This window comes from Emys orbicularis, chromosome 5 (genome assembly GCF_028017835.1).
Source record: "Emys orbicularis isolate rEmyOrb1 chromosome 5, rEmyOrb1.hap1, whole genome shotgun sequence".
Lineage (NCBI taxonomy): Eukaryota > Metazoa > Chordata > Testudines > Emydidae > Emys > Emys orbicularis.
Window position 1 is genome coordinate 119,164,428 of NC_088687.1, and position 20,889 is coordinate 119,185,316.

At 43.1% G+C, this 20,889-nt stretch overlaps 1 protein-coding gene across 1 annotated transcript in view; it reads left to right on the forward strand.

Annotated features, from left to right (window-relative positions):
• Positions 1–20,889, forward strand: part of NSG1 (neuronal vesicle trafficking associated 1) — a 31,049-nt gene that overhangs the window by 2,023 nt on the left and 8,137 nt on the right. Inside the window, 2 exon segments of the mRNA XM_065405449.1 lie at positions 5,443–5,559; positions 19,945–20,055. Of these exon segments, the coding sequence (XP_065261521.1) occupies positions 5,443–5,559; positions 19,945–20,055 (228 nt within the window).

Below are 20,889 nucleotides of genomic sequence, written 5' to 3' on the forward strand. Positions count from 1 at the left end.
TTCAAACATTCTTCCATTTGTATAACTTAAAAGCTTACTGGTCTCTGGCGTTGATACCTTCTGAAAAATAATATAAGCAGCCCCAAACTTGAACTGGCAAATGGTCACTAAATATATATATGGTAACAAATTTCATGGTGAGTTTTTGCTTCGTAATCTTTGAGGGCTTAGTTCTCTTCTTAGATAAATGGTAGGTATAGGTTGCATATCTTGAAAATTTCATGTGTTCTTACCCTAGAGAGAGAATATCTATAAAATTGTCTAAAAATGTTCATGTATGGTAGACAACAAGGGTCCATTTATACCCTCTATTACATGGGTGTAACTCCCATTGACATTTTTGTATAGTATGTGGTCACCACTTGGCAGGCACTTTAGATAGGATTAGCCCATAACAGCATCCTCAGAGCCCTAGAGTCCATTTCTGCCCTCAGTTACATGTGTGTAATTGCTGTACTGAGGGCAGAATTGGACCCTAAGGCTTTAAAACTGTTGTTGTGGCTGACTGTGTCTGCCAGTTGGTGAGCAGACAACTAGTTAGCAGGGTCCTGCATCCAGAGGCCAAACTTGCTGAGTGTGCACGTTATATTACTCAGTTGCTAAGCAGAGCCTTGAACCAGGAACCCCTGTGGTCCACAGGCAGCAGCTTAACCAAAATGGAGCCACTGTGGTTAATCCAGTAAGAGCTGTGCTAACTTTGTTGCTACTGGAAGTTGTTCTTTGATTAGTACATGGTCAAGTAGCACTGGGCAGTCAACAGACAACAGGAGTTGTGTGAGCAGAACCAAGGGCAAGTTATGGACTCAAATATTTGGTTAGCATTTCTTCTTTCCCCATTGCCCAACTGTGTGTGTGTGTTTCCCTTCCTTTGTGCAATCATTTTACACATGAGTAGAAGAGTATTTTATAGGCCTCAATGGGTCCCTTTTGTGCCCACTTGGCCCCAGCCAGGTAAAATGCTTCTTAGCTTGTAGGCCACTGATACAGACTTAAATGTTTTATTTTCAATAGAGCTCATATTAAAGATGCCAGTAGTAGAAAGGATTGACAGAAATCAAATTCTGAAGTAGCAGTGTAGTCTTGTGTAATAAATGTAAGTACATATTTCACATATCCAAGCTTATTATGCAGTTACAAAGCTCTGGTGTGGCAATGAAGCATAAAAACTTCATGAAGAGTAGTGACTAATGCTAAGAATTTGATGGCTTTGACAGTTTCTAAATTAAAGGCTGAATTGATTTAAGTATATTTTTGGTTATGTTAAACAAAAGAAAACATTATATAACCAGGCAGATAAAACTATGTTCACTGTCAGTTGGATGTGATTTTCTTTTTTAAATGCCTGAGATTATGCAATATGATGAAGGGGGGGGGGGAGGGGGGTTAAAAAAAAATCCAAAAACCCAAGACCAATTAACTCCCATGATGCCATTGAACACCATTATAATCAAAATGAAGATAGGATGTATGGAAACTAGTTTCCAAAACTAAGCACATCTATGCAATATTCTAAAGATATTGTGTACGTTTGTGGCATTGGGCCCAAACCATCACATGTTCAAGACACTGTTTCAGCTGTGAAAGTAGGCAAATCCCAAAGCTTTCAGTTCAGTGTCTGGCATAAGTGTCACAGTTCTGCTTTCAGAGGTGTATAGTTTCCATTGACATCAATGGGTTTCATCTAATGACAGTATTGGGCCCTAAAGCCAAAAAGGATACAGAGTTATATTCTTTGGAAGATTACAAAATATGGAACAGATCCTCAAGGCTTTGTACCAAGGGAGGATTGTGCCCAGTTTTGAATGCGATGCTATAGGGAGGATATTGAAAAGTTGTAGAAGATTGAAAATGGGGCAGAGAAGATGATGAACTATAACTTTGTGAAGGAATAAAGGAATCTAGATTTGTATTCACTAAAATTCATGAGATTAATAGGGACATGACTGAGGTATGGAATATTTTAAGGATACGATGATGACACAGAATTGTTTGATGCGGCTTTTAGGGCCTTATGGGATTTCAGGAGAAGTCTCTTTATGGAGAAGGCCTGTGTGCAGTTAATTACCATAGGTAATTTTTTTTTTTTTTTTTTTTTTAAAGTTAGCCTGACACTTGAACAGTATCACAGCATACATGCAGAACACAGTATGTAGATAGGTAGGTGGATGGACCTATACTTCTTTCAGTCCCAGAATGCTACTGTGAAAGAATACTGCTATTGTTGCTATGTTATCATCTGCTAGTGTTTGTTGTTTGTTTGTTTTTTAACTGACCTCTTAATTGACTATCTGATCCAGTCAATCTCTGGCTTCAAACCTCAATAGTTGAATTCCCCTGAAGCTGATAGAGATGACCATTGTGACAATATCCTGAACAAACCTTATGGAATTAAGATAAACTTTATTGAATTAAGCTAAATCGTATTGAATTTGGGTTAATACCTTTGGGGTACATTGTACTAAAAAGGCAATTGTGTATGTGTTGTTGTGTATCTTCTCTAGTAAGGAGGGAGAGGCTAATGTACTGCCTCTGTTATTAGCCCTTTGAAACCCGCTTCCCCAGCCTCCTCCCCAGAAAGGTGCACATATACTAGCTCAAACTGGATTTTCCAGGGACCAACAGACAAAGGAAGAGTTTTGGGATAAACAGACTGGTTTTAAACTGGCTCTTGGCCTTCTTCCTGATCCAGTAAACGGACAGGGCCCTGGTCCAGAGAGGGCCCCAATCCTTTGGGAAGGATTGGAAGGACTGGGCCTAATGAGGCCCCGTAAGACTGGGTGCTTGTTCTGAGCTGAAGCTGTGATGAGCTTGTAACCAGAAGGAATCCCCTTGGGTGAGGGGTGGAAGGACTGCTCCTGACAGACTCTGTTAGGGTGATCTCTAGTAAGCTTATTAATATGTGTATAGGTGCTTTTATTGTTTTTAGTATATCTTCTCTGTAGTGCTTTTTTACCTTAAGAATAACATAGGCTTGCATAGGAAGTGTTGTGTGGTACCTTATAATGGTAGCAATTACACCTGGTAACAGTCTCTGAAGAGAAAGCAAGTAGGTGTCCTTGGGCAACCTGTCTGTGCTGGGAGTAACACAGTTAAGGCAAGGAACTGTGCAGCCTGGAAATACCCTGGTCAGAAGGGAGAGAGATGTGGATTGTCACCCAGAAGGACAACAGCTGGGAAGCTGAAAGCCGGAGAGTAGGTGCCCTTGCTGGACCAGTGAGGGGAAATACAGGTGCAGTTGCCCTGAACTGTGACCGTTATATCTGCTCTTAAAATATACTAAAGGAAAGGGAAAAAAATCAGCAACACATCATATTTGATCTTAACCAATAGTGGATTGAACTAACCAATTGCATTTCTGATGTGCTTACATGCACATACACCCCTATGCATAAATAAAATATAGCGTTTAAACAAAACCAACCATTTGTGGAATAGTCTTTCTATTATATACTCCCTTCAGCTTCCTCAAAAACACATGGAAGGGATATTCGTCAGTATTTGCTAGTTGAAAAAGGGTAAAATTGATAGGAAGGATATTTTAATTTTCATGTCCTCCATGAGGGAATTATATGTAATAGGAAGAATTACTTAGTTAGCATCAGTGGTGTGTTTGATGCCAGTGAAAGTAGATAAAATGAATAAAAAAGATTACTTGGTGGTTGTGACCCAAAGCACCCCTGCATTTACACCCTACACACTATTGTAATAATATTTGCACAAAATATGCCTTATGAGGTATCATTTGAAAACTAATAACTCACTCATTAATATTCTTATATGATGTAAGTATGCAATGGGTATTAAGAATTATGAATCTATGCTGCAATTATAACGAAGAGTGTAAACCAGGTGTGTGGGGGAGTTGTTAAACAGGTATCCTGAACAAAGGAATTTGTGTTTCCATCAATTTACATATAAGCAGTAAACAGGCCCATCAAGCTAACAAGAGGTGGAGGAAAACTCATTTAACAAGTGGGGACGAAGACAGGATGGTGTCTACACCCCGCAGAAGCCTGGTCTGGGTTTTACTTTTCAGAAGAATCCATTTCAAAGGTTTACTAGCCTATACAGACAGGGGAGCTGTACCTCAAGTGATAAGCAATTGAATCAACCAATTGAATGCAATATTAATGCATCATGTAAGGTCTTTTATGAATGCATGCCCAGATAGGAGGGACTGTCACAGCTGTCAACCTGTCCCTATGTAAATTAAGCATGGTGGAATCAAACAATAGAAGCCCACAGGAAGGGAAGAACAGTATGAGGTCATCCTGCCTCTTGAAACAAGTTCATTGGACTTTGGAAGATAGAGTAAAGATGGAAGCCATCTTTGGCATCCACCACTAGACGGACACAAGAGGCCAGAGTTCTTGCAAGCTGAGAAAGATGGGTCTTAAAACCAAGGCAGGGAGGGGTTTGGAACTGAATATAAGTGGGGAAACCTGCTTAGGCAAAGATCTTTAATCTAATAAGACAAGGGAAGCCAATGCCTTGTATTTTTGTGGAAGGTGCTGACTGAGGGAAAGTCAGCCAAGACTTGAAGAAGAAGGATTGGTTAGCATAGGTGCTGGAAATATGGGGGGGGGGGAGGGTGTGCTGCAGCAACCCCTCGCTTGAAGTGGCTTCCATTATAAACAGGGTTTGGTTCAATGGCTCTCAGCATCCCTACTATAAAAATTGTTCCAGCACCCCTGCTAGTGAGAGAAACTATATTGAATAAAGCCTGTATCTTGCTAGATTAAGTTTTAGGCTTTTAGAAGCATATTTAGTTTTGTTTTACTTGTGTAACTCTTTCTATCTTCTCTCCTTATATTTGAACTCACTTAACCTATGTTATTTTGTTAATTTTTTTCCTTTTTACTCAGTGCTGTGTTTAAAGGGAAGTGTGTATTTACCCTGGTTAGCTTAATAAACTGTGATGTTGTTTTGTGTCTTTAGAGGAATAAACAAACAATATTATTTCTCTGAACTGTCCAGAAGAAGGCTGGACATTGCAAGGCACACGGTTTTGGGACTGGGAGTGTGCTGGGGTCACCCTGCAAGTGGTAACCAAGACTGGTGGAAGCCAGAGTGAGGCTATTGACAAGTTGCTGGGGTCAGAGCTGCTGAACCGGGGCGGTCTAGCACACAGACAATCTGGGTGTGATCTGCATGCTGGTAGGCTAGTTTTGAGCGGCCCAGGTTGGAAGTTACAACAGGAAAGCATTGTGAGGCACCCAAGGTTACAGGGCAGGTAGTGACAACTCCTCACCGGTCCAGATTGCACCCCAGAATGTGACAATGGTATCCTTTTAATTGTATTGGGAAATTTACATTATTTCCTATGTAAAGCTATGACCAAGAATACTCCCATGTCAGTGCAAAGCTAGTTGTTTTTAGGAAATGAGCCTTAGGGTGTGCTGATCTAACTAGTAATCACTTTTTGTTGTTGTTTTTGATCAGGTTGTGGTCAAAACAAAAACAGAATATGAACCTGATCGCAAGAAAGGAAAATTTCGTACCCCCAAGATAGCTGAATTCACAATCAGCATCACTGAAGGAGTTTCGGAAAGATTTAAGGTAAGCAAGGCTATCTATGCTGTTAATAACTCAATTGCTGTTACAGAACTACACTCAATCAATTACCAACTGTAGTCAAAGAAAACTGGATTTAAAGAACAAAGATATAGCAGAAAATTAAAAAAAAAAAATTGAGTGCAATTACAGTATCTTGGCATTAGTAATAAGGACTGCAAGAGTTGGTCCTAACATCCAGGTACTTCACTCATTACTTTGACAAAAATCCCATTGAAGTTTCAGTCAATGGAAGTTCAGCATGATTAAGTGGCGAGTATCTTATGGACATGTAACTCCCATTATGTGACTAATACTCCCATTAGCTTTAGAGGAGAAGTACTATACAGGCATGCACTTTCTTTTTTGCGTTTTTTTTTTTTACCCTATCAAACACATTCTTTTAAAGGAGAAGTCTTTTTCCCAATATTTTTCCTTGTGATGGTTGATGGTTTTGAATGCACTGAGTGATTTGATGGCTCAGAGAATTAGTAACCGAGCTGTTTGCCACCAGCTTACTGGTTCAAATTTATCCCCTAGTATGGTGATGTATAAAAACTGTTACCATCTGATGCCTGTTCAGTGAAAGTGGGGGTTCTAAGTCCATTCCTTGGTGAAAATGTGTCCACGTTATAGTAACTCCCTTTGTAGGTAGTCTGACAGAGACTAGGGTTACCATTCGTCCGGATTCTGCCGGACATGTCCGGCTTTTTTGAGTTAAAAATAGCGTCCAGGGGGAATTTGTAAATGTCTGGATTTCCCCCCCAGGCAGAGCGCGCGCGGCTGACAGGGCAGCTGGCCGGATCATGACACTCGCACGGGGCTCTAGAACCCCTCCTCCGCTTCCCCCTCCTCTCCCCTGCAACTTGAGATCACTCCCCTCCTCTCTCTCCCTCCCTCCCCCTCCCTGCATTCGCAGATCGCCGTCCGGCCATTCGCCTTGGGCCTCCTGCAGTCTGGAGCTCCTCCCCCTGCTCCTGCTCCCCCTCCCCTGCTGCCCAGCACGCTGCTCTGCAGCACTCTGTTCTGAGCGGCACGGTAAGGGGGCCAGGGGGTCGGAGAAGGGGCAGGGAGATTCTGGAGGGGGCAGTCAAGCGACAGGGAGCAGGGTTGGATGGGTTGGGAGTTTGGGGGGGGCTGTCTGGGGGTTGGGGGTGTAAGGTTTTGGGCAGTCAGGGTACAGGTAGGGGGTAGGGTCCTAGAGGAGCAGTTAGGGTGGGGGGGGGTCTCAGGAGGGGGCAGTTAGGGGACAAGGAACAGGGAGGCTTAGGTAGGGGTTGGGGTTCTGGAGGGCAGTTAGGAGCAGGGGTCCCAGGAGGGGGCAGTCAGGGGACAGGGAGCAGAGGGGTTTAGATGGGTCGGGAGTTCTGGGGGGGGGGGCTGTCAGGGGGTGGGGAGTGGTTGGATGGGGCGTGGGAGTCCCTGGTGTCTGTCTGGGGGTGGGGGTGTGGATAAGGGTTGGGGCAGTCAGGGGACAGGTAGCGGGTAGGGTCCTAGGGGGCCAGTTAGGATGGGGGGAGGGTCTCAGGAGGGGGCAGTCAGGGGACAGGTAGGGGGTAGGGTCCTAGGGGGCCAGTTAGGATGGAGGGAAGGTCTCAGGAGGGGGCAGTCAGGGGACAAGGAGCAGGGAGGCTTAGGTAGGGGGTGGAATCCTGGGGGATAGTTAGGGGCAGGGGTCCCAGGAGGGGGCAGTCAAGGGACAAGGAGTGGGGAGGAGGGTTGGGGATTCTGAGGGGGGTGGGAAGTGGGAGGGAGTGGAAGGGGCAGGGCTAGGGCAGGACGGGGGTGGGGCTAGGGCGGGGCTCCTCCCATCCTCTTTTTTGATTGTTGAAATATGGTAACCCTAACAGAGACATAGGACTTAATGGATGAAAAGACTTGAATCATTCCACCCCCCCTTTCCCTCCCCCAGGATAGGGTTCCTTGAGCCATATTAGCAAGGCAAAGTGATGAAATGTCAGCAGCAAGGCAAGCTTCTGTCAAACTTCAGTTTCCTGTGCTGTCTGTCTGGCACCTTGCACAGGCATTAAGTTCACTCAGAAAACATCTTAAAATATTTAGTATGTGATGGCAGTTTAGTGCACAGACTAAAACATATCTGGAAGGTTTAAGGTTTAGTTTGGAGATAAAATGCTGAGCTGAAATAAAGAACCATATTCTTTCCCCAATGCACATGTGTAACTCCCATTAGTGTTAATGGGAGTTTTGTGGGCACGTCAAGAGAAGAACATACTCTTTAGCATGCAGAATAGAACACAGCAACCACGCATGAACAATGATTCTGAAAGTTCTTTGGGCCAAAAGCTACCCTCAGAAATGTACAGATAGCTTTCACTGAAATCAAAGCAAGCTGTATGCATATAGCCAACAGTGGAATTGGAGCCTTTGTGCCTGTGTTGAGAGAGAGTTGAGCAAAGAAGACCTCTCTAAGCAACAAGTAAATTGCTTGTCATACTGTTGTGTAGTCATTTCTAATTTGTAGGGCTGATTAGTTAGAAGCGAGAGCATTTTTATGTTGCATTTTTATGTACCTTTGAATGGCGTACTTGAAACAAAATGTCTTTTAGATATGACTTTACAATTACCTCTCTGGGATTAATCTCAAACTACAGGGTTGCTAGGTAGTGCTGCTAGGTAACTGCTGCATCAGAGAGAGGTTTCTGTAAGATTTTTGTATCTCTGGGGGATTGCATGATGAATCACACTATGGCTGTATGTCTAGGTTTCTGAAGGGAGGGTGTGAGGGGTGACCAATTAGGAAAATTGAAGTTTAGTTAATAGAAAACAGTAGTTTCATACAGAACAATCAGGCCCTAAAAATGTCCCTCAATTTCCTTATAGCAGGGTTAGGATTAAGTTATGCTGCTTCGTAACATTTTAGAAAGCACTGACTGCTTCTCCAGCAGAGACGATTGTTATATTCACCACTCCCAGTAGTAAACAATTCATGAATAATTGATGAAATTTCATAAATATGCAGATGAAAAGAAGAGATTGTTGTGGGGTTTTCTCCTGGGTCCTTATTAATTGTGAACCATCGTGTTAACTGCTGCTGTTGATTCTGAGAGAGCAAAAGGATGTTTGTTTGAAAGTTAAATATTTGCTATAATTATAAAATGCATTATTTAACTGGTGGTATATTGACTTTGGCTGGTGTGCATGGAAAAAGCTTCAGAAGCTGTTTTAATGACTTTAATATTGTACATCAGCTATGGATATGCTTTCTGCAGACTAAAAACATAATGTTGCACTAAAAATATAAACAAATATATTTACTAATAATTCACATGTGTATTCCAAGATGTAGTCCTTAAATAAGGACAAAGCAGATTGTATTTTGGGGATTCAGTAGTGCAGATCATCTAAAGCTGTGCTTCTTAAGAAGTTCTACATTATGACAAACTAAGCAGCCAGCATGTGCATATGTCAGGTAGCTCATTTGTTTCAGCAGTTGGGTGAATAAGAAGTTATAAAATATATTCTCTGCATTCTGACTACACTATTCTATTTATATTCTATTCTATGAATATTCTATAAATTATGATAGAGCTGAAATTGTTATAGAGTAGATTTTAAACTGTAATTTTCCCCTAAAGCTCAATTAGATGTATACAGTCAGATTCGGATCTCAGTTACTTCAATGCAACTGAAATCAGAATTTGGTTCAAGTGTTCAAAATGGACAGAATATGAACATTGTCTGTATATGAGAATCCTATTCTAGTTTTCCGCAAGTAACCACTCCGGAATGGACATGAATTTAAATGGCTAGTTTAGAGTGTGAATAGATGTCTGTGGAACTACTGTAGGGAAATACGGGGAATTGTTCTGTCACCTTTGGAAAGCCAGCGTCAATTGAATTACATGTAGAGGTTTTTATCTAGTCTCCAACAAGCGTCCACAACACAGAATCACTACACATAGTTCAGCATGGCTGGCAGTCTCTGCTCAGAAGAGACCTATGGTGGGAATTGTGGGGAGAGGAAGAAGCTATTGCAGGTCAGAATTGACTCATTGACTTCAGTGGAGCCAGGATTTCACACTAGATGTTTGATATTCCTCCCATTGAACACTGGTATAGTGATTCACACACTGTCGCCGCACACAACAGTTTCAGAAATAATGTGGTACACTAGAGCACAATTGAAAGATGATGCTTTTACCTTTTGTGAAATAAACCTTGGTAGAGAAACACTTACTTTCCAAATAATTTAAACTGTAAATGTTTGTTTTCCCCAATACATTCCAATGTATTACACTTTTAAAAAAAAATTGTAGTACATTTTCTAATCCATGTGGTACTTACAAAGGCAAATGAATTGTTTGGACATTATCCTTGACATCTATGCACACGTCAAACTACGCAGCCAAAACCCGAAGCCTATTTGCAGCACAACCATATGGTGCAAGTCATGTGCTATCAAGTAACAAACAGTTGTTTAAATGTTTACAAGTGGTTATGGAAAAGCAAAAGAGGCATCCTCCTAAGAAAAAACAGTTTTCATTATTCAAATCCTACAGTTTAGTATCTTTTCCTACTGTTTCAATAAGCGATTTTAATAGATGGAAGAAATGCAAGTGTATAGAACATACTTAAAGGTTTCATTATTGAAGGGATAGAATCAATTTAAGAATAACACTTCTGTCTGAAGAGAGACAAGGTGGGTGAGGTAATATCTTTTCTTGAACCAGTTTCTGTTGGTGGAAGAGACAAGGTTTCAAGCTTCATAGAGCTCTTCTTCAGAGCTCTAATGAAGAAGAGTTCTGGGAAGCTTGCCTTTTCCACCAACAGAAGTTGGTCCAAGAAAAGCTATTACCTCACCCACCTTGTCTCTTCATATCCTGGGACCAACACAGCTACAACACTGCAAACAACTTTTTATCTAAAAACTTTTTGCCAGCTGTTCCTATTCGTAACGCCTAAAGTTTCTGTAACTGAAAAAGAGACGAGAAAAATATATTTCTATTTTTTTTTTTTGTTTACTTTGTGGATTTCATGACACATTGGCCCCAATTCAACAAAGCATGTAAGTACATGAGTAATCCCATCCCTATTCAGCAAAGCACTTGTTTAAAGATAAGCATGTGCTTAAGTGCCTTTGTGCCTAGTCATTAAGGCCTGTAACCTGCAAACACTTAATTCACATGAATAGTTCTTTTGATTTCAGTGGAACTACTCATGATTAAAGTTACATGCATGTAAATATTTACAGGACTGATGCCTTGGTCATGTCCTCATATTATTTGTGAAAGTCTTTCCCAGAGCAACAAGGGAGAGAATTTTTATTTTTATTTTTTCCAATAGGATTGCCATTGTAAAATCACACAAATAGGCAGGGGCACTCTGGGGCAATTACACTCTGTCCCAGCCCTGACCCTCTCGCAGAGCCAGCACCACCTCCTGCACCCCAACACACTCTGCCCCAGCCCAGAGCCCACACCCCCCTCCCAAACCTCAACCCCCTACCTCAGCCCGGTGAAAGTGAGTGAGGGTGGGGGAGAGCGAGTGATCGGGGGGGGGATAGAGTGAGTGGGGCAGGGCGTTGGGGAGGGGCAGGGTAGATCCTGGGTTGCCCTTAAATTCAAAAAGTGATCTTGGGCGTAAAAAGGTTGGAGACCACTGCCATAGACTGTCCACTCTAAAACTGCCCTCTTTCTCTGTTTTCAAGGATCTCTTCCTATATTATATCTATCTGCCGCTTCCTAAATTCTTTAGCCAATCCCCTCATAGGCTCCATTCCTGGATCACTCTCCAGTTGGAAGCACTCATCCCTGGCTAATTTCCCCTGCCAGTTGTCATCTTCCCCAGAGCTCTTCTGCTGCTGGCCTTTTATCAGAACTCTCACTTCCCTGGAGCATCTCTCCAGCCAAGTCCTGCCTCCTCCCTTGTCTCTCTCTTTTGAGAAAGGCAAACTTAATATCTTGCTGCTTCTCCCATCATGCATTGCAGCCCAGCCAGTAATTCTGAGGCATCTCCCATCCTCCTTAACCTTAAGAGGCTGGGCCTTGGAACAAGGATGCCCATAAAGGCAGTTTTTTACAGGGAATTGTAGAGGGAAAGTCTAGTGCAATGTGTGCTGGCCATATGGCCAGATCTGACACAGCATGTTAGAAATATCCTTCTGAAAGAAGGAGCCTATTAATCTTTTGAACTAGCAAAAGCATACACCATAATATGATATCCTTTACCAAAATACACCACATGAAGTACTGTAGCTGTTTAATAGAACTGTTATGCATAGTTTGAAGCATTTCGTGAATCAGAATTAATATGGGTTGAAACTTAATGTAGGTTTGAATATTCAGTCTTTGACATCCAGTTCCCATTTTTCTCAAGACTGAATCTTTCTCTTTACCATCGGGCTGTGTTGTCTCAGGCTGTGCTCTCATAAGAGCTCCTAAACTAGGAGGGATGAGCTCACTTGGATGGGACGCTGTGCGCTTCCTAAGGGTACCCAGGGCAGTGAGGCACCTCGCTACCACCTGCCCTTAATGTGACGAAGCCTTGTCTGTGCCTGCCATGGGTCAGCTCCCCAACTCCACTGGCAATGGACAACACATGGCATTTGCCTCCCAGCCTATGCAGGCTACGTTGTCCCTCTGCAGGTTAGTGATAGAAACGTGCCAACCCCTGAGCCCTCCGAGCATCTCCCTGGAGTGTCCAGCCCCTGTTTCCTGAGACCGAGCATGCTGCCAGCTTGTCGCTTTGGTAAAGGATATCCTATTATGTCTCTCTTTGTAACCCCAGGTATATCAAAACAGTCCTTTGACCTTTATTCATAAACCAGACACGGTGCTGTGTTCCTTCCTGTATATTTCGCGATCTCTCATCAATTTCACAATCTTGATTAGTTGGCTCAGTATGCAAATAGACTTACATTGTGAGAGAGACAATACACAATGACTAGATTTAGGCCCAATCTACACTAAAAAGGTAGGTCGACCCAGCTACATTGCTCAGTGGTGTGAAAAATCCACATCCCTGAGCAGTGTAGTTAAGCAGACCAAACCCCTGGTGTTGACAGTGCTAGGTCAATGGAAGAATTTTTTCTATCGACCTAGCTACTGCCTCTCGGGAGGTGGGTTATCTACAGCGACGGAAGAACCCCTTCTGTCAGCGTAAGTTGTCTATGCTGAAGCGCTACTGCGGTGCAGCTGCAGTGATGCAGCTGTGCCACTATAGTGTATCAAGTGTAGAGCAGCCCAGAGAGATAAGCGTCTACTACCCCTTGCCAGAACAGAACATATTTGAGGCATGTCACCTCCAGGTGACCTGCCTTTAACTTCAAAGAAGAATTTAATTTCTTTAAGAATATAATTTCCAGTATAGATACGTAACTTCTTAAATATTATCCATATGTACATTTCATGACTATTACGATGATCAGTGGGCTACTGGCTCTTGGGAGAGACCTTGCAGGACACCCTTTGGTGTATTAATGTGTATATACTTGACTCAAGGGATTATTGTAAAACTCTATGTCCCCCATTCCTTCTGCCAGTTGGCACAAAGAGATTTCCTGGGTCTCGGAGATCATCATGGAAAGCATAGGTGTCACATAAAGTGGAGGAGCTGATTTTACCAGTGGTTCTTTTCCAGTTTACTAAGTTAAGTCCTGAACCAAAGCTCTAACATAATGGTAGGGGTCACTGTGCTGTGGAAGGTACATTGTGACCATTTGGTTAGGAGCCCATGGTATGTTTTACATGTTTTACAGTGTTTACCTGTAGTGTTCGAGCCAGACTTAGTCTTGAGTAATTACATTCTGCCTGCCTAAAATTCTCCTGGATAACAATAAAATTCTCTGTGTGGCCTAAACTGTTTTGCATTGTTGCTGTATTTCCTCCCAGACGTGCCTGCATTTCAGTGGTAAGTGGAGCATTTGTATAGGTTGTGAGTCACTTGGGTGAAAGGTAAATACAGGTTTTTCACTCTTTTTGTGTAGCATTGAGTGTGCTAGGTACCTTACAGACAAATCAGAAACAAGGTTCCTGTTCCAAAGAGTCTACAACCTAAATTGCTTAATATGGAGACATACACTGGGGGATGGCATGCGACTAAAAGCAAGTGGCTGAGCAGGGAGACCTAGAGCATGCCATGTTAGTTCCACGTTTACTAACATGAATGCTTTTAGGAGTAGGATTATATGCCTCCCGACGGATGTGTGCTTTGAGGAAAAAATTTGATGGAGGGGAGGGTGGAAGCATGATAGACTGGGTTAACGAAAGGCTTCAGGCAGAAAGGGGCTAGTTGAAAAACGGTGTGGAGGTGAGGACACAAAAGGAGCAGTAAGCCAAGTAACTGGACAAAAGAAAGGAGAAGAGAACAGAGATGGGAGCTAAATTGCACATGGCATTGAAACAAATTGACTTTTAGCTAAGGTGGTTAAATTTAATTCAGAAGGGGAGGGAAAACCAGTAAGGGATTTGAAGAGGGGCAGACAGTGTTGGAGCAGTGGATAACTTTGCAGTAGCATTTTGGGTTGGTTGAAAGGGAGCAAGGTAAATTTCAGCAAAGTGAGAGAGGAGGAGGTTGCAGTAGTCAATGAGAGAGGTGAACACAGCTTCCACAATGTTTTTTGCAGCTGTAGTGTAGGGGAATGGATTGATTAGAAGATCTCGTAGCACTAAATCTATTGCATTGCTTTTCAGACTTTTTTTTTTTAATTTTTTTTTTTTTTCGTCTGTATCATTTGCCTCTTCCTATGTTAGTTTAATTGTCAGAACCCGGGAGTTTTGTTTGTTCAGTATCTCCAAAATCCATAATCATTTAACTGTACCCACAGCAGAAACTTTGGTTCATTTGTTACTCATTTCTTGCCTAGATTATTGTAATAGGCTTCTGCCACAATTCTCGGATTACTGACAGGTGCCTCCTGCTGCTTGGGTGCTGCAAAACCTGTAGGGGACCCCCATCTGCATAAACAGGAGTCTCAGAACTGAATAGTCTAACTGTGTTTTAAAGGGGATGGGGCTCCTAGCTCCCACTCCCCATGTCCTTTCAGTATAGGTCCCTATTCCCTAACCTCGGGAGGGCTTGAGCATAGAAATACCAACCGTTTGGCGGCTCGCCTTGGGGCTTGCTGAACCTATCCTGCCCGGATGGTAAGCCAGAGTCTGCTGTCTCCTTGTAGGATCAGTTTGACCTTCTTGAGGGCAGTTTCCTTGAAGCCTTCCAGGAGTCCTCTCGTGGAAGCTGTAGAGCTGCTGTCTGCTCTCTCCCAGAGCTGTCCAGCAGTTGACTGGAACTTCCTGCTTTCTAAACCCTGATTCCACCCCTGACATGACTGACCGGGCTGGAGAGGTGGGCCAGCCTTGTCCACAGCAGCTCTTTAACCCCTTTGTCACCAGTGCAGGGGTTTATAACCCCCACCACAGCTTCTGGCTAGACTTTCACTTAAAATCTATTCAGAAATCTGTCATATGCTTAATATATTGTCACCTCTTCCGTTTGAGCAATTACACCAGTTTTCTCTAAAACCAGCTGAAATGGACTCGCTCAAGTGAGGCGCAACGTTTAGGTTTTTGTCTCTAGTTTTTCCTTTTAAAGAACAATGTAATGGAAATATTTCCATGAACTGTTTTTGTACTTATAAAAATCATTTTAATGCGTAATCACTCCTGTGAAATGGTGGAGACCCAAACGCTTCTCAGGAGAGTACTTAGGCATGCACGCTCACTAGCACACAAACTCTCCACTCCCACTGTGTCGGTACCTCAGGCACTGCGCCAACTGCCTGCCATGAGCAGAAGAGATGCAAAGTCCCCTTGGGGAAGAGAACAGCCGTGTCTGCACCAGAAATTCTACCTTCTCCTCCCATTAGAACAAAGGATGAGGGTGAACTGTTGCCAGGACCACTGTGGGAGGAAGAAAAGAACCTTCCCCTAAGTGAGGGAGAGGATGAAAAGTTACTGTGGGGGGAAGCAGTAGAGTGACTGTTTCAGTTGGGCGTCATGGATGTGGAGCAGCTTGCTCCTGTCCTTTGCCTCCATCCTCCCACCCCTCAGATTGCAGTTGGCAATTGCTTGTTCTTGACGGGGTGGCCATGGGGATCAAATGTTGGTTCGGGGGGGGGGGGGGAGACTTGTTGTAAGGATGGGGATTTTCATGGGGAGGATTAGTTGTGTGGGAGGAGTGGATTTCTGGCCAGGTGATTCGATCAGTCTGGAGGGTTGCTCTGGGGTATCAAAAGGAGGGTTATTGTGTTATCAGGGGAAATTTGGCTGTTGGAAGGTAGATGAGGCATTGGTCAGGCTATAGGAGAGGATGAGTGAATTGGGTGGAACTGAGGGGAGTTCAGATTGTAATCTAGGGACCTTATTCTTTCCCTCTCCTTGTATATATCCATAGAGGCATATGCAAGGAGTAATTTGTATCTTGGAGGGGAGGCAGGATGGGAGGAGGATAAGACACCTGGTTGGGTTGGAAGGAGCCAAGAGATTTCTGATTAGGGGTTTGGAAATGTAGCATGGTTGTAAATTACACGCATCACAGGAATAAGAATTCACATTTGAATACCATTATTAATTAGATTAGGTAATATATTCTATAATAAAGTGTGGGAGAATGGTAAGACCTATGAACTGAGAATTGGGAGACCTGGGATCTATTTCCAGTTGCGGACTATGTGACAATGGGCAAGTCATTTAGGACCTGATCTGCAGAAGCACTGAGCACCCACAGCTCCAGATGAGGTCAGTGAGAGATGTCAGTAGTCAACACCCCTGAAAATCAGCCCCCCAGGGCCTGATTTAGCAAAGTGCCAAGCACCTACAACTCCCAGTAAAATTGCAGGATTGGACATAAGAACAGCCATACTGGGTCAGACCAATGGTCCATCTAGCCTAGGGTGACCAGATGTCCCGATTTTATAGGGACAGTCCAGATTTTTGGGTCTTTTTCTTTTATAGGCTCCTATTATCCCCCCACCCCGTCCTGATTTTTCACACTTGCTGTCTGGTCACCCTAATCTAGCCCAGTATCCTGTCTTCCAACAGCGGCCAATGCCAGAGGGAATGAACAGAACAGGCAATCATGGAGTGATCCATCGCCTGTCATCCGCTCTCAGCTTCTGGCAGTCATAGGCTAGGGACGCTCATACCATGAGGTTGCATCTCTAACCATCTTGGCTAATAGCCATTGATGGACCTATCCTCCATGAACTTATCTAACTGGGTTGAAAAAAAGAACTATAGTTTTGGCCTTCACAACATCCCCTGGCAACATTTTCCACAGGTCGATTTGTGCGTTTTGTGAAGAAGTACATCCTTAAGTTTGTTTTAAACCTGCTGCCTATTAATTTCATTGGGTGACCCCTGATTCTTGTGTTATGTGAAGGAGTAAATAACACTCTTACTCACTTTCTCCTCACCAGTCACAATTTTATAGACCTCTATCATATCCCCTCTTAGTCCTCTCTCTTCCAAGCTGAAAAATCCCAGACTTATAATCTCTCCTCATACAGAAGCTGTTCCATACATGTAATAGTTTTTGTTGCCCTTCACTTTTCCAATTTTAATAAATCTTTTTTGAGATGCGGTGATCAGAACTGCACGCAGTATTCAAAGTGTGGGTATATTATGGATTTATATAGTGGCATTATGATATTGGCTGTCTTATTATCTATCCCTTTCCTAATGGTTCTTAACATTGTTAGCTTTTTCTACTGCTGTTACGCGTTGAGCAGTTATTTTTCAGAGAACTCTATCCACTTCTGTTGGCCCAATGGGAAATATTACCTCATCCACCTTGCCTCTCTAATATCCTGGGACCAACATGACTACAACAGCACTGCAAACTAGGAGTGTCAGCATTTATAATTCACCACCTGTAGTGCAGGTAATTTTTCTAGGGTAGACAAAGCCCCAAAATCTGATACTGAGATCTGTAAATGTCACAGGTGGTCCCACTGCCATGAATAAGGTTTGTAGGATGGGGTTCCCAGCCCTGGTTAGCACTTACTGTAAAGAGACCACAGGTTTCTTTTTGTCTCTAAATGCAGAATTCCAAAATCCTTTCTTGCTTTCTAAAATCTCAAAATATTGTCTTTTGCTAATGTAAGCCTAGTGCAGTGAAAGTCTTCTCTTTTAAAGATTTGTACAGTTGGCTCACTTAGCTCTTTTTAAAATCCAAATTCCATTGTAATCCCTTTTCTCTTTTGATGCCTTAGTCACCTAATTTTGTTTGGCTCTGTTTACTGTTGTTTCTCTTGCTGAAACATGCTATTTTTTCTGATTTGTCCTCCCCCTCCCCCCAAAAAAGCCTCGTGCAGCATCTAGGCACTTGTACATCCGTTTAGAATTTCAGCTAAAAATAATAAGGTCGTTTCAAAGACAACTCCCCAAACAACAAATAAAACTCACTCAGGCTACACCTCCCTCCAGGCAAAGGCCTGATGAGATAAGCTCTGTAACATGCCCTTTAGCTCAACCAACTTGGCTTTCTAAGGACAAGTGGAGATCTAATTCCAGAGCCAAAGCCCCACCCACAGTTCCATTCTGGGAATGGGTGGTTTGAACACGGGAGCTTACATCACAACCATCAGGATGGTGCTTAGGGAAAGAGACTAAAACTCTGCTTTAGCACCCTTTCAAGTCAATGGGAGTCTTTCCATTGACATCAGTGGGCATAAAGACCCTCAGTCATGGAGCTTTTTTAGGTCAAAGTCAACACCATGAATTTTACTCAGTAACAGACTGGTAACCAGTGCAGTCTGTTGAGCACAGATTGTCACATGCTCTACCACATGCATGGCTAGGTAGCTGGGCAGTTGTATTTGGAGTTTCTAGTCTTCAAAGGTAGCCTTATTTTGAACACATTGCTGTATTTCCATTTGGAAGTGGCAAGACACTTCTACAGTGCAACCTGCATGTGACAAGTTGCTGATGCAACCTATGAATGCTAGAGCACTGAGAATCCCAAAAGGATCCCCAGATTGCAACGGTCATTAACAAAAAAGTCTCTCATTCCCTAACTAGAGGGAGCAGATAACCATCCAGAGGGTATGGAGAAAGTGTTTTCTTGCACCCACCAGTGGCACTTCTGTCATTTCTAGATTGATGTTAAGTTGCTGACAGCCAAATCCCTGTTTTGGGAATGCATTGGGAAAGGAAATACACTTAACCAATGCAAGCTAGACTTAGAGCGTATGTTATACCCATGCTGCTGGCACTGCTGCCCCAAACCACCTCATTCTGTCCCAGCAGGCTCAAGCACATATGGAACAGGAAAGGTGACAACAGAACCTTTCAATACCAGGGCCTTTTGTATTAGTTTAGATGGAATAAGTGGTGCAAAGGTGTTAACCCAGTCAGTATCCAGCATTAAACAGTGTTAAACAAAGTCTGGGGCTTGTTCTACAGAGACATCAGCTCGCTTGGAACCATGGAAAACCCACATTAAACATTTTTAACTTTTTATTAAAGAAGGAAAAACAGTTAAAACACTTGAAATGTACAGTAGTGAGGTTTTCATATTAACAACATCCCTTGTTCCCTTTCCCTTCGGCTCGAGAGAGCTTTTTAGAAGGACCCCCCCCTTGTTTGATAGTCTCTTAGATGGTATCAAAGATGGTAATATAACTGTCTTGTTGGGGAAAAGAGAAGCTAGTTGAGATGGCCAGGAGGAGGAGGAGTGGCTGCTGCTGCTGCTGTTAAAATCAGATACCGTTTAATCCCAGGTGGTGTTCGGGATTCAGCTGGACCGGTAGAGGTGGTGATATCATCTGGGTTCCTCTCTCCGGCCTGATATGGTCAAGACATCTCTCAGGATCAGGATGACAAAGGCCTGGGGTCCCAGGAGATGGTGGGGGTGGCAACCATGATGGTGAAGCTTACTTCAGTAGCCTCCTTCTGTTCTTCCTCTTTTCCTCTCGAAGACTTTCTTTAAGGACCCAAAAAGGGAGTGGTGGGTGGAATAGCCCATCACCTCATAACTGGTGGACAAAACAAGGCCAAGTTTCCAACACACCAATTTTGGTCCATTTATTTCCGGACACTTTCTTGTTTACAAAGCATGATCTCAACATAGTCCTGGAGTTATATTAATCGTCCCTTTTTTTGACTAATTCAGTTTTTCTGTCTAGTAATTATTTGACCTACTTTTCATGGTTAATTCCCAAGCAGACAAAGTTATAGGCCCAACTGTCACAACAGCCCTCTAGGCAATGAACAAATGACCAGAACTATCTTCTGGCTTCTCTGAGTGGGAGGAACAGGGGCACTCTTGCTACTCTGTTCACCTCTCTTAGTGGTTAATTACCTGTTTGATCTGTTTGATTTTTCTTTTATTGCAAAGCACACTGATACTAGACAGGTGTTAAGTACATTAATGAATGATAATGTAATAAGTAATGCATCACTAACAAGAATGTTGTATTGTTTCTCTTTGCAGGTAACTGTTCTGGTCCTTTTTGCCCTTGCGTTCCTAACATGTGTTGTATTTCTAGTAGTCTACAAGGTTTACAAGTATGATCATACCTGTCCAGAAGGATTCGTTTTCAAGGTAAAGCACACATATTCTAGAAAAACCAAAGAATATGCAAAACTGTCTCTGCTACTTTTTCCTTATCCTTGGGAAAGTTATGTTTATTTGCATAATTTAAATTTTTTTATAGAATAAGGCTTTCTCTCTTTCTTTCTGCATACTCACCACCTCACTTATCAACTATCTCATAATTTTCATAATGTTCTTGATTCTTTTTGCTACTGCTCCAGAGATCAAGAGAACATAATTCTTAACTCCTATGCCCTTAAAATCAGGTAATCTTCACCTGCAGCTGTTTGAAAGATGATCTTAGTTATTAGGCAAGATGGATGTCATGTGTTTCCCCCAAATTTATAGGCCATAGGAAGGAACAAAGATATAAATCTAAAACGTGGAGCGAAGCATCTGGACTTAGCTCCTACTTTGGATATGACAGATGTATGAAAATTGTCATAGTGGGAGTGAGAGTGTGTAAAAAGAAGCTCTTATATGCTCCTGGGGAAATTCTGCGCCACTGCAAGAGCAGTCATGCGACCCTCTCCAGCAGTATGTTTTAGGTGCCAGGGCAGATGGCAGAGAGGTAAATCACTGTGGGGTAGGGGTCGGGATTGGGGAAGACCCAGCTGGTGGCTCCTAACCTGTGGTAGGCTCAGCTGCTAGTCCCAGTTGAGCTGCAGAGGATGGGACTTCCTTTTCCCCTGCACGGCCTCCGACCCACCCCCAGATTCCTCCCCCAGCTGCAGGAAGCTCTGCAAGTCCTCCAGTTCCCCCCTCCACCTGCTTCCTGCACCCATCTCTCCTCAGCTGCAGGGGGAGGGATCCCTGTACAGGGTGTTGCTTCCCCATCCACCC